General features: G+C 44.9%; 1 protein-coding gene across 3 annotated transcripts; it reads left to right on the top strand.

Moving 5' to 3' along the window:
- The first annotated feature begins 262 nt into the window (after nt 1–262).
- On the top strand, nt 263–12,041 carry LOC135523394 (keratin, type I cytoskeletal 13). Of its 3 annotated transcripts, none has more exons than XM_064950056.1 (7): nt 263–893; nt 1,445–1,527; nt 1,852–2,008; nt 2,245–2,406; nt 2,531–2,656; nt 2,978–3,198; nt 11,474–12,041. In XM_064950056.1, exons 1-7 carry the CDS (start codon nt 369–371, stop codon nt 11,655–11,657), a joined length of 1,458 nt encoding a protein of 485 aa, XP_064806128.1. In that variant the 5' UTR covers nt 263–368; the 3' UTR covers nt 11,658–12,041. The 3 variants fall into 3 exon arrangements, with proteins under 3 accessions (XP_064806128.1, XP_064806120.1, XP_064806111.1); XM_064950048.1 differs by lacking the exon at nt 11,474–12,041 and adding an exon at nt 3,484–4,150 and having other exon boundaries at nt 265–893; XM_064950039.1 differs by lacking the exons at nt 263–893; nt 1,445–1,527; nt 1,852–2,008; ... (1 more) ...; nt 2,531–2,656; nt 2,978–3,198 and adding exons at nt 7,879–8,481; nt 9,015–9,097; nt 9,421–9,577; ... (1 more) ...; nt 10,615–10,740; nt 11,067–11,287.
- Nucleotides 12,042–13,526: the final 1,485 nt, after the last annotated feature.

The raw sequence follows: 13,526 nt of genomic DNA, 5'->3' as shown, positions 1-13,526 counted from the left end.
TGTTTGTGTGAGTGCCTGCAAGCACCCTGCAGGCAGAGGCCACATATAGAGTGAGATGGGGGAGAGTGGAGTTACGCAATAATAGAATATTTTAAACATTTGCATATCCACACATACAGTACATATCTATCTTTCCTCTTCAATCTTCTGCATCCAAACATGTCTAAGTGGGGGGAGGAGCCCTGCCCTTTCCCACATGAGTTAATAACTACCTGTATTACTCCCTTCTGCCTCCCCCACCCATGTCCTCCACCCACCCTCCCTCCCACCTTCTACCATGTGCAGCATAAAAAGAGAACATTGGCTGGGCCGTGCACCACATTCTCTCTCCTCTTCATCCCAGGCAGGCAGACTCCTTCTCAGCAGCCATGTCCTTCTCCAGATCTAGCATGTCCTACAGCAGCAGCGGTGGTGGAGGTGGAGGTGGCACCATGTCCATGAGGTCTGGAGGTGGAGGTGGAATGGGTATGGGTTCCTCACGCTTCTCCTCGATGGGTGGTGGTGGTGGTGGAGGAGGTGCCATGAGGTCCGGCAGTGTGTACGGAGGTGCAGGAGGCTCTGGGGTGCGCATCTCTAGCTCCTCGTTTGGTTCCGGTGGCGGAGGTGGTGGTGGCGGTTATGGTTTCGGCATGGGAGGGGGTGGCGGCGGAGGCTTCGGCATGGGAGGGGGTGGCGGCGGCGGTGGAGCTGACATGAATGTGTCAGCCAACGAGAAGGCCACAATGCAGAACCTGAACGACCGCCTGTCCACCTACTTGGAGAAGGTGCGCAAGCTAGAGGCGGCCAACGCCGAGCTGGAGCTGAAGATCCGTCAGTTCATGGAGAGCAAGACGTCCCCCAGCTCTCGCGACTACTCTGCCTTCTACGCCACCATCGCCGACCTGCAGGACAAGGTACGTGACATGTCTCCTTGATAGCAAGAGCACTCAATGATGACATAACAGCATGTCATAACATGGTAATGTCTGCTGAGTGACAATGTTATGGTTCATTAGAGAGTACAGGTACATGGTGTACACATGTACACAGCTTGTTTTTCCAACAAGTTACTGAGAGTGATATATGACAATTGGAAAATGCTAAATTATATAAATTTGTTATAATTGATTCAACCAAGATGTGGCACCAAAGATAGATGCAAAGACAGTGTCCATACTTCCAGCTGAAGTATGGAAAATTAAGCCAATCATTGAAGCTATTCCTTCCTCTCTCAACAGCCCCTAGGCGATTGCGAAAGGTGCAATTTGTTTCTTTGAGCCATGCTTTACAATTATCATAAAGACGACATTTTCACTGTAATGCTTCTATGAGCTCTTATTTACAGTGCGGCTGAATCTCAGAATTCAATGATTACAGTGTGGTATCACAGTTTGTGCGTATTGCATTAGTGGGAAATTCCATGCATTCCCCATCCTGAAATGTTTTTCCATCCTCCACCTCTCAGATCCAGGCTGCTACTCGTGTAAACGGAGGCATCTATCTCAGCATTGACAATGCAAAGCTCGCTGCAGACGACTTCAGAACCAAGTAAGTATATCCAACACCATCCACATAAACAGTACACTGCTGGTGCATTCTATAAACCAAATGGAATAACCCCAAATATGTAAAAACCCTCATACTGCTTTTTATTTAATTTTGTGTTGAATCTATAAAAAAGGAAACCAAATGACATTACCCTTCACCTTCACCATAACCACACCTCCCCAACAGACATATCAGAAGCCTGGTGTTACTTTCTGTTATTTTCACAAAACTTAATGGAATACTAGAATCTATAACCCCCCTTCCTATTCTCACACAGGAACACATTCCGACAGTTCTTTGACCTAAGCTTCCTCTATCTCTCAGGTATGAGAACGAGCTGGCCATGCGTCAGTCAGTGGAGGCAGACATTGCTGGGCTGAAGAGGATGCTGGACGAGATGACCATGGCCAGATCTGACCTGGAGATGCAGATCGAGGGGCTGAAGGAGGAGCTCATCTATCTCAAGAAGAACCATGAGGAAGTGGGTGTGGGCTGATGGAACATATCCATACAGTCCCTTAATGTATTACATCTATTGACCATGTCAACCTGCTATGGGTCTCCACTAGACCACCACTGCTGGCTTTCAAGCACATCTGTATCAAGCAATGGTGTTCAAATGTATAATGAAGACAGAGGGCAGGTCAAGTTGTTACCATCAGCAGAGGTTAGTCACTTCTTAATTATTTAAACTCACCCCTATGTGTTTCTCCACAGGAGCTGCTGGCCATGAGGACACAGATGACTGGACAGATCAACGTGGAGGTGGACGCAGCACCACAGGAGGACCTGTCCAGAGTCATGGCTGAGATCCGTGAGCAGTACGAGTCCGTTAGTGCCAAGAACCAGCGCGATCTGGAGGCCTGGTTCCAGACAAAGGTAGAACCTCTAAACTATGTTAATGGTGTAGATGTTCCTTTACTTCTAGTTGGTAACGTTGTCACATTATATCATGAGCTGAAATGTTGATTTGTTCCTGTGATGATTGACCATTGTTTTACAGACAGAGACGTTGAACAAGGAGGTGGCGTCCAGCACAGAGGTTCTCCAGACGTCCAAGTCAGAGATCTCAGAAATCCGTCGCACACTGCAGGCCCTGGAAATCGAACTGCAGTCACAGCAAAGCATGGTGAGACGTAATTACAAACATTTGACCAAGGATCACAGTTTAGGGGACATTTCTTACACAACTTTCTGCAGCTTTCTTCAATAATCAACAATTGACTCTCATCATTCTCTACCAACCCTCAAGAATCTCACTTTCACCTGGTCTCTAACACTGTCCCTCAAGTTGCTATAGCCAGGCACCACTCCATTACTATAGCTAACCTCTACCTGCCTACACATTCAATTGCTAGAGCTAACTTTTCAGTATGACTGTAAACATTCCAAATTCAAAACCAACTCCCACAGTTTTTGACCCATCATCTCTATCCCTCCCGGCCAATAGAAAGGCTCCCTGGAGAACACGCTGGCGGAGACGGAGGGCCGTTACTCCATGCAGCTGGGACGCCTCCAGAACCAAGTGACCAGTCTGGAGGAGCAGCTAGTGTCTCTCCGCAGCGACATGGAACGCCAGGGCCAGGAGTACAAGATGCTGCTGGACATCAAGACACGCCTGGAGATGGAGATCGCTGAGTACAGGAGGCTGCTGGACGGAGAGGCTAGCGGGTACGGCAGGATGCGATTGGACAGAGGGAGGCCAATGAGATAGACAGGGATTTGGGAAGAGAGTGTTACATATTTGTGGGATGGGAAGAGGGGTGACAGGGACCTTGAAACAAGTGTAAAGGAATTGATGTCTCCTTCAACGTTTGATTTTAAAAACAAAATTCATTTGAAGGTGACCTTACTATGAGCCATTGTTGCTTTTGACATGAATCTACTGCTATGTAACCATTTAATATTTACTTTTTACGATCATAGATGCTAACTATGGGTTTCTCTTCCTCACAGCCTCAGCTCTAGCTCCTCGAAATCTGTCCAAAAATCCTCGAGCTCCGGCCTTAGTTCCAGTGTCAGCAGCTCCACTGTCAGCTCCTCCAGTTCTGTCCCCAGCTCCACCACCTCCACCACACGCAAGGTGGTGATCGTCACGGAGGAAATAGTGGACGGCAAGGTTGTCTCCACAAGTGAAACCAAACACACCACATAAGGTCCCACACGCGCAGCAAGCACTGCAGCAAGCACTGCAGCAAGCAATGGGTTAACCCCATAGAAATAGAATTACTAGAATGGGTGTAGGAAATGAGAGGCCAGCACATGGCATATTACTGCTCCCCAGTGCTTTATTCATGCAACCTAAAATACAACGTTTCAACTTATACGAAGTCTTTGTCAGATGAAAAACGCCTGTCTTCGTTATCTGTGTTATTTGTTGAGGCCAGCTCTGGTTAACTCTAGTTTAAGATGTGCATACCATCCTCCAGTTCTTTCTAGAATGGCTAAATCCCCTCAGACACCCATCATGGATCATTGACTTGAATGGGGATTTATTTTCTGGTAATACTATTTCTATGGTTAAAACTTCCAGAACAACATATTCTACTACATCTGGATGGAACACCAATAACAGAACCCATTGTCAATGTAATAAAGATGCTCTGACTTGCTGACACCATCATTCTGTCTTCTGTGTCTTTCAACTTGATCTGATCTGGCGTGCTCCCATACATCTGACGATCACATAGGTTGTTATCTTTTGCACGAGGCCAATTCTATGGTCTTGAGAAAGCATATGTTTCAGTATGATCTTGAATAGTGTAATAGTGACAATCACTTGTACTGAGTTTAATACTAAGCAAAAAATGTTTAAATATTCATAGTAGAAATGTTGAAAGTTGTCATCAAAATTACATAATTCTACCTCTAAGAAAAGTTGTTTTTAAATTGAGTTTTATACTGTATGGAGGGTGTTTGGAGTCAACTGTAGAGCTGTACACCATGTTTTGGTGGAAAGACTTTGATTTGAAAACTATACATTTTAAATTAGATGCCATAATGTATCTGCTATGACATCTGTACTCACATATTCATAGCCAGTCTATGGCAAAGCGTTAATATCTCTGAAACAAGTGAAACCACACAGTCCATTCTCATTCAACCACATAATCTTTATTGATGGTTCTGTTGACAAATTATTACTTGATCTCATCCACATCAAGGTTCTAGGTGCTCTCCATCATAACTACCATGTAGGTCTATGGAAGTAGGTTAGGAGCAAGTGTTTTCTAGGTTTTGTATTGAAATCGATGTAGCCAGAGGAGGATGGAAAATAGTTACACCAGGGTGCTACCCTAGAGGGTCCTGTTGAGACTACTGTAGACCTTCACTGCGAAAGTGTATTTGGTGACGTGAGTATATGTATATGTGGTATTCTTTTTTTTTACTCTAAAAAAAGCATATCTTTAGAATTTTGAATTATTTATTATATGACTGTGGGAGACTTAGGAGATTTGGAAAACTCATACAAAGGCTTGGTAAGTAGAGTGCTCTACTCACAGTGGTGGACAGCCATAAATCAAGATGCAGACCACATATAAACTACATGGCCAAAAGTATTTGGACACCTGTTCTTCAAAAACTAATTCCAAAATCATGGGCATTAATATGGAGTTGGTCCGCTCTTTGTTACTATAACATCAACACTCTTCTGGGAAGGCTTTCCACTAGATGTAGGAACATTGCTGCGGGTATTAGGATCTATTCAGCCGCAAGAGCATTAGTGAGATCGGGCACTGATATTTGGTGATTAGGCCTGGCTCGCAGTTGGTGTTCCATTTCATCCCAAAGTTGTCGATAGAATGTCATTGTACGCTGTAGCGTTAAGATTTATCTTCACCGGAACTAACGAGCCCAAACCATGAAAACCAGCCCCAGACCGTTATTTGTCCTCCACCAAACTTTACATTTGGCACTATGCATTCGGGCTAGTAGCATTTTCCGGGCATCTGCCAAATCCAGATTCGTCCCACTGTTTGTGAAGCATCACTCCAGAGAACACTTTTCCACTGCTCCAGAGTCCAATGGCGGCGAGCTTTGCACCACTCTATCAGAAGCTTGGCAATGCTCATGGGGTCTTAGGCTTTTGTGCGGCTGCTCAGCCATTGAAACATATTTCATAAAGCTCCCAACTAACTGTGTATGTACTGACCTTGCTTCCAGAGGCAGTTTGAAACTTGGTAGTGAGTGTTGCAACCGAGGACAACAATTTGTATGCACTTCAGCACTCGGTGGTCCCGTTCTGTGAGCTTGTGTGGCCTACCACTTCGCGGCTGAGCCGTTGTTGCTCCTAGACGTTTCCAATTCATAATAACAGCACTTACAGTTGTCCGGGGCAGCACCAGCAGAAATTTGACAAACTGACTTGTTGGAAAGGTGGCATCCTTTGGTGGTGCCACATTGAAAGTCACTGAGGTCTTCAGTAAGGCCCATCTACTGTCAATGTTTGTTTATGGAGATTGCATAGCTGTGTGCTTGATTTTATAAACGTTTCAAGCAACGGGTGTGGCTGAAATAGCCAAATCCACTAATTTGAAGGAGTGTCCACATACTTTTGGCCATGTAGTGTATGATAGATGATTTTGTGAATCATACATTCAGATGAACTTATATCTAATTTGATTGCATTGGCCTGGCACCTTGTTTGTGTGAACACTGCAACCTCACTGACTGACTGCACCCTTCTGATTTAGCGTTTCTCAGAAAAGCCAATAATTTCACAAATGTTTAAGACACATGCAACAGCACTTTGGATTTGAATCCATTTCAACTAGATTGTGGTCTAGAAATGACTGCTTTAGCATGTCTTCTTTTAGACATATTTGTTCATACAAAAGAGGTCTGTTTGTTCCTACATTGGGGACATTGTGTGTCTAGAAGAACAGGTTACATAATGCCAATGGACAGGGGTTGAGTTCTGGGTGAATCTAGTGACTGTCAGTGGCTCTACGTGCTGTCGTGCTCGGCTTGGATCTCTGTGACTGGGTTGTAGCCACAAACAACCAGGAAATATGTTATGAATAATTGAAGGGTGAGGCTAGGGTGAGGCTAAGGTGAGGAGGTTTATTTTAGTTTTTACAAACTTTAGACAAGTCTTAGGGCAACATTTATCTATTGTTTTTGGGCTGAGCCTGGAGCACTCATGAATACTCAACTCCTCTTGGAAAGTCATTCTGGCATGTCTTTGGCATTAAAATGTGTAATTCTCCCGCTAAAAAATAAAAAGTTTAACCTCCCTCCTTTCATATTTATTTTGATCCTGACAAATTCCCCAGTTCCTGCCGGTGACAAGCATACCCATAACATGATGCTGCCATCCCAACGCTTGAAAATACAAAGTGTTTCACTCTGTGTTGTGTATTCAGGATCAAAATAGATAATGGAGCAACGCCCAGGTAAAATGTTGGAGGACAATGGTAACCTCTGGAGCGTGAAAAAAAAGAAATCTGCAATATATGCTGTGGTTATATGGAAATAGGCAGATGCCAAGTTCCCTGCCAAGGTGTTAAGGGAAAGAACAGTACTTTAATCCCATCTGGGGTGAGTTTTTCTGGGGTACAATTCCCTGAGTAATGACTCATTCCATGGGGGCTATAAAGTGGTAAAAGGAAGGAAAATGACTTTTGTCAGTCCTGCAGATTCATACAGCAGATGGAACACGCATAAAGTTGAGTGAAACTTAGGAAAATGGAACATGAGTCTGCATAAAATCACAAAAATGATCAAGGAACAATCGACTGTTGCGTTTAAGGAAATGGACAGATTTTCTTGCGAGATATCAGTGTGTGAGACAAAGATAGGTCTATTCGGGGACATTGTTGTCTGGGTGTCAAGCGAAATATCATATTGTACTGGGAAATTTCTTGGCAACTTGTTGTCTTGGTAACTGAACAGGTACAGGTAAATAGCCATTCAGTGTTTCAAAAAATATGGCAAAGCTCACCCGTCACAGCATATCAAAGTGATACTGTGTGTGTTGACTGATTAAATGACTTACCTGGGGCTAATAGAAGCAGGCCTGTCTATGCTTTAAACCAGATGCTTTTTAAGGGAGAGGAATTCCATCTCTTTATGGGAGTGTGCACTTCTATATGTTTGTGTGAGTGCCTGCAAGCACCCTGTCGGCTGACACCACCTACAGAGTGAGATGGGGGAGAGTGGAGTTGCTCAACAATAGTATATTTTCAATATTTGCATAACCACACATACAGCACATATTTATCTTTCCTCTTCCGTCTTATGCATCATAACGTGTCAAAGTGGGGGGAGGAGCCCTGCCTCACATGTGGTAATACTTCCCTGTATTCCTCCCTTCTGCCTCCCCCACCGGTGTCCTCCTCCCACCCTCAATCTCTCCTTCCGCCATGTGCAGCATATAAAGGGAACAGTGGCTGGGCCAGGCACCACATTCTCTCTCCTCTTCATCCCAGGCAGGCAGACTCCTTCTCAGCAGCCATGTCCTTCTCCAGATCTAGCATGTCCTACAGCAGTGGTGGTGGTGGAGGTGGCACCATGTCCATGAGGTCTGGAGGTGGAGGTGGAATGGGTATGGGCTCCTCACGCTTCTCCTCGATGGGTGGTGGTGGTGGTGGAGGAGGCCGCGTCATGGCCATGAGGGCCGGCAGTGTGTATGGAGGTGCAGGAGGCTCTGGGGTGCGCATCTCTAGCTCCTCGTTTGGTTCCGGCGGAGGTGGTGGTGGTGGCGGTTATGGTTTCGGCATGGGAGGGGGTGGTGGTGGCGGTGGAGCTGATATGAATGTGTCGGCAAACGAGAAGGCCACAATGCAGAACCTGAACGACCGCCTGTCCAACTACTTGGAGAAGGTGCGCTCTCTGGAGGCGGCCAACGCCGAGCTGGAGCTGAAGATCCGTCAGTTCATGGAGAGCAAGACGTCCCCCAGCGCTCGCGACTACTCTCGCTTCCACGCTACTATCGCCGACCTGCAAGACAAGGTAAGTGACATGTCTCCTTGATAGCAAGAGCACTCAATAATGACATCACAGCAGGTCAAAACATGGTAATGTCTGCAGAGTGACAATGTCATGCTTCGTTAGAGAGTACAGATACATGGTGTACACATGTCAGTTACAGAGAGTTTTACATGACCATTGGAAAATGCTAAATTATATGCATTTGTTGTAATTGATTCAACCAACATATTGCACCAAAGATAGATGCAAAGACAGTATGCATATTTGCAGCTGAGGCATCGAAAATATAATAGACCATTGAAGCCAATCCTTCCTGTCTGTTAAGAGCCCCTAGGCGATTGCGAAAGGTGCAATTTGTTTCTTTGTGTCATGCTTTACAATGTTCACAAAGACAAAAGGTTCCCTGTAATGCTTCTATGGGCTATCATTTACAGTGCAGCTGAATCTCAGAATTCAATGATTACAGTGTGGTATCACAGTTTGTGCGTACTGCATTAGGGTGAAATTCCATGCATGCCCCATCCTGAAATGTTTTGCCATCCTCCACCTCTCAGATCCAGGCTGCCACTCGTGTAAACGGAGGCACCTATCTCAACATTGACAACTCAAAGCTCGCTGCAGACGACTTCAGAACCAAGTAAGTATATCCAACACCATCCACATATACAGTACACTGATGGTGTGTTCCATTAACCAAATAGAAGAAGCCCAAATCTGTAAAAACCCTCATAATATATTTTATTTAATTTTGCGTAGAATCTATAAAAAAGGAAATCAAATGACATTACCCTTCTCCTTCACCATAACCACACCCTCCCAACAGACATATCAGAAGCCTGGTGTTACTTTCTGTTATCTTTCCAAAACTAAATGGAATACTAGATTCTGTAACCCCCTTCCTATTCTCACAGAGGAACACATTCAGGCAGTTCTTTGACCTAAGTTTCCTCTATCTCTCAGGTATGAGAACGAGCTGGCCATGCGTCAGTCAGTGGAGGCGGACATCGCCGGGATGAAGAGGATGCTGGACGAGATGACCATGGCCAGATCTGACCTGGAGATGCAGATCGAGGGGCTGAAGGAGGAGCTCATCTATCTCAAGAAGAACCATGAGGAGGTGGGTGTGGGCTGATGGAACATATCCATACAGTCCCTTAATGTATTACATCTATTGACCATGTCAACCTGCTATGGGTCTCCACTAGAACACCATTGCTGGCTTTCAAGCACATCTGTATCAAGCAATGGTGTTCAAATGTATAATGAAGACAGAGGGCAGGTCAAGTTGTTACCATCAGCAGAGGTTAGTCACTTCTTAATTATTTAAACTCACCCCTATGTGTTTCTCCACAGGAGCTGCTGGCCATGAGGTCACAGATGACTGGACAGATCAACGTGGAGGTGGACGCAGCACCACAGGAGGACCTGTCCAGAGTCATGGCTGAGATCCGTGAGCAGTACGAGTCCGTTAGTGCCAAGAACCAGCGTGACCTGGAGTCCTGGTTCCAGACCAAGGTAGAACCTCTAGAACCTCTAAACTATGTTCATGGTGTAGATGTTCCTTTACTTCTAGTTTGTAACATTGTCACATTCTATCATGAGTTGGTTTGTTCCTGTGATGATCGACGACTTATAGTGGTTTTAATGTTCTTAAGTAAAAATACTTTAAAGTACTTTTTAAGTCGTTTTTTTGGGGTATCTGTGCTTACTGTTTACATTTTTGACAACTTTTACTACATTCCTACAGAAAATAATGTACTTTATCTGACACCCAAAAGTTACTTTTTGAATGGTTAGCAGGACAGGAAATTGGTCCAATTCATTCACTTATCAAGAGAATATCCCTGTTAATACCCTACTGCCTCAGATCTGGCGGACTCCCTAAACACACATGTTTCGTTTGTAAATGTATGCACCTGGTTAAAAAACAAACAAATAATTTATACTTTTACTCTTGATACTTAAGTATATTTTAGACATGATATTTACTTCAGAACATTTAAAACCAAATAGTTGGAGACTTTTACTCAAGTAATATTTTACTGGGTGACTTTCACTTTTACTTGAGTCATTTTCTGTTAAGGTACGTTTACTTTTACTCAAGTATGACAATTGGGCATTTTTCAACCATTAACAACTTATTATATTTTACAGACGGAGACGTTGAACAAGGAGGTGGCGTCCAGCACAGAGGTTCTCCAGACGTCCAAGTCAGAGATCTCAGAGATCCGTCGCACACTGCAGGGCCTGGAGATCGAACTGCAGTCACAGCAAAGCATGGTGAGACGTAATTACAAACATCTAACCACAGACAACAGTTTAGGGGACATTACTACCACAACTTTCTACAACTTTCTTCAATAATCAACAGTTGACTCTTTCATCATTCCCTTTTCCAACCCTCAACTATCTCACATTCACCTGGTCTCTAACACTGTCCCTCAAGTTGCTATAGCCAGGCACCACTCCATTACTATAGCTAACCTCTACCTGCCTACACATTCAATTACTAGAGCTAACTTTTTCAGTATGACTGTAAACATTCCAAATTCAAGACCTACTCCCACAGTTTTTGACCCATCATCTCTATCCCTCCCGGCCAATAGAAAGGCTCTCTGGAGAACACGCTGGCGGAGACGGAGGGCCGTTACGCCATGCAGCTGGGACGCCTCCAGAACCAAGTGACCAGTCTGGAGGAGCAACTAATGTCTCTCCGCAGCGACATGGAACGCCAGGGTCAGGAGTACAAGATGCTGCTGGACATCAAGACACGCCTGGAGATGGAGATCGCTGAGTACAGGAGGCTGCTGGACGGAGAGGCTAGCGGGTACGGCAGGATGCGATTGGATGTCTCCCTCAACATTTGACTAAAAAAACAATGTTCATTTGAAGTTGACCTTATTATGAGCCATGGTTGCTTTTGACATGATTCTACTGCTACGTGACCATTAATACGTACTTATTATGATCATCGATTCTAACTATGCTAACCATTGGTATCCCTTCCTCACAGACTCGGCCTCAGCTCCTCAAAATCTGGCCACAGCTCCTCCAGCTCCCACATCAGCTCATCTAGCGCTGGTCTCAGCTCCGGCTCCAGCACCACCACCTCCACCAAACGCAAGGTGCTGATCGTCACAGAGGAAATGGTGGACGGCAAGGTTGTCTCCTCAAGTGAAACCAAACACGCCTCTTAAGGTCCCACACACGCAGCAAGCACTGCAGCAAGCAACGGGTTAACCCCATGCTGTTCCCCAGTGCTTAATTCATGCAACCTAAAATACAACGTTTTAATTTATAATAAGTATTTGTCAGATAAATAACATCGTTATTTGTTGAGGCCAGCTCTGGTTAACTCTAGTTTAAGATGTGCATATCATCTTCCTATTCTTTCTAGAATGGCTAAAGCCCCTCAGACACCCATCATGGATCATTGACTTGAATGGGGATTTATTTTCTGGTTATTCTATTTCTATGGTTAAAACCTCCAGAACAACATATTCTACTACATCTTGATGGAACACCAACAACAGACCCCATTGTCAATGTAATAAAGATGCTCTGACTTGCTGACACCATCATTCTGTCTTCTGTGTCTTTCAACTTGATTTATCTGATCTGGCGTGCTCCCAAACATCTGACTATCACATATGTTGTTATCTTTTGCACATGAGGCCAAATCTATGGTCTTAAGAAAGTACATGTGTCATTATGATCTTGAATAGTGTAATAATGACAATCACTTGTACTTTTGCAATTATGTTAGCACAGATGAAAACGGTTGTTCTGATTAAAGAAGCAATAAAACTGGCCTTTTTTTTAACTTGTTGAGTATCTGGAGCATCAGTGGGTTCGATTACAGGCTCAAAATGGCCAGAAACAAAGAACTTTCTTGTAAAACTTGTCAGTCTATTCTTGTTCTGAGAAATGAAGGCTATCACATCAGGGAAATTACTAAGAAACTGAAGATTTTGTACAATGCTGTGTACTAGTCCCTTCACATCATCCCGTCAGTTGAGGATGCCTGGTCATTCTTTAAGAGTAACTTCCTCACCATTTTAGATAAGCATGCTCCGTTCAAAAAATGCAGAACTAAGAACAGATACAGCCCTTGGTTCACTCCAGACCTGACTGCCCTCGACCAGCACAAAAACATCCTGTGGCGGACTGCAATAGCATCGAACAGTCCCCGCGATATGCAACTGTTCAGGGGAGTCCGGAACCAATACACGCAGTCAGTCAGGAAAGCTAAGGCCAGCTTCTTCAGGCAGAAGTTTGCATCCTGTAGCTCCAACTCCAAAAAGTTCTGGGACACTGTGAAGTCCATGGAGAACAAGAGCACCTCCTCCCAGCTGCCCACTGCACTGAAGCTAGGGAACACGGTCACCACCGACAAATCCATGATTATTGAAAACTTCAACAAGCATTTCTCAACGGCTTGCGATGCCTTCCGCCTGGCTACTCCAACCTCGACCAACAGCTCCGGCCCCCCCGCAGCTCCTCGCCCAAGCCTCCCCAGGTTCTCCTTTACCCAAATCCAGATAGCAGATGTTCTGAAAGAGCTGCAAAACCTGGACCCGTATAAATCAGCTGGGCTTGACAATCTGGACCCTCTATTTCTGAAACTATCCGCCGCCATTGTCGCAACCCCTATTACCAGCCTGTTCAACCTCTCTTTCATATCGTCTGAGATCCCCAAGGATTGGAAAGCTGCCGCAGTCATCCCCCTCTTCAAAGGGGGAGACACCCTGGACCCAAACTGTTACAGACCTATATCCATTCTGCCTTGCCTATCTAAGGTCTTCGAAAGCCAAGTCAACAAACAGGTCACTGACCATCTCGAATCCCACCGTACCTTCTCCGCTATGCAATCTGGTTTCCGAGACGGTCACGGGTGCACCTCAAACGACATCATAACCGCCATCGATAAAAGACAGTACTGTGCAGCCGTCTTCATCGACCTTGCCAAGGCTTTCGACTCTGTCAATCACCATATTCTTATCGGCAGACTCAGTAGCCTCGGTTTTTCGGATGACTGCCTTGCCTGGTTCACCAATTACTTTGCA

The sequence above is a fragment of the Oncorhynchus masou genome, chromosome 4 (genome assembly GCF_036934945.1).
Source record: "Oncorhynchus masou masou isolate Uvic2021 chromosome 4, UVic_Omas_1.1, whole genome shotgun sequence".
NCBI classification, from domain to species: domain Eukaryota; kingdom Metazoa; phylum Chordata; class Actinopteri; order Salmoniformes; family Salmonidae; genus Oncorhynchus; species Oncorhynchus masou.
The sequence above is the reverse complement of the archived record's forward strand: the minus strand, read 5'-3'. Positions and strand labels throughout refer to the sequence as shown.

Bases quoted from the DNA above. Each gene is read 5' to 3' on its own strand.
- LOC135523394 (XM_064950048.1), top strand. From the start codon at position 369: ATGTCCTTCTCCAGATCTAGCATGTCCTACAGCAGCAGCGGTGGTGGA. The intron at 1,528-1,851 runs GTAAGTATATCC...TCTATCTCTCAG, and splicing joins GCAGACGACTTCAGAACCAA to GTATGAGAACGAGCTGGCCA. The intron at 2,407-2,530 runs GTAGAACCTCTA...ATTGTTTTACAG, and splicing joins AGGCCTGGTTCCAGACAAAG to ACAGAGACGTTGAACAAGGA.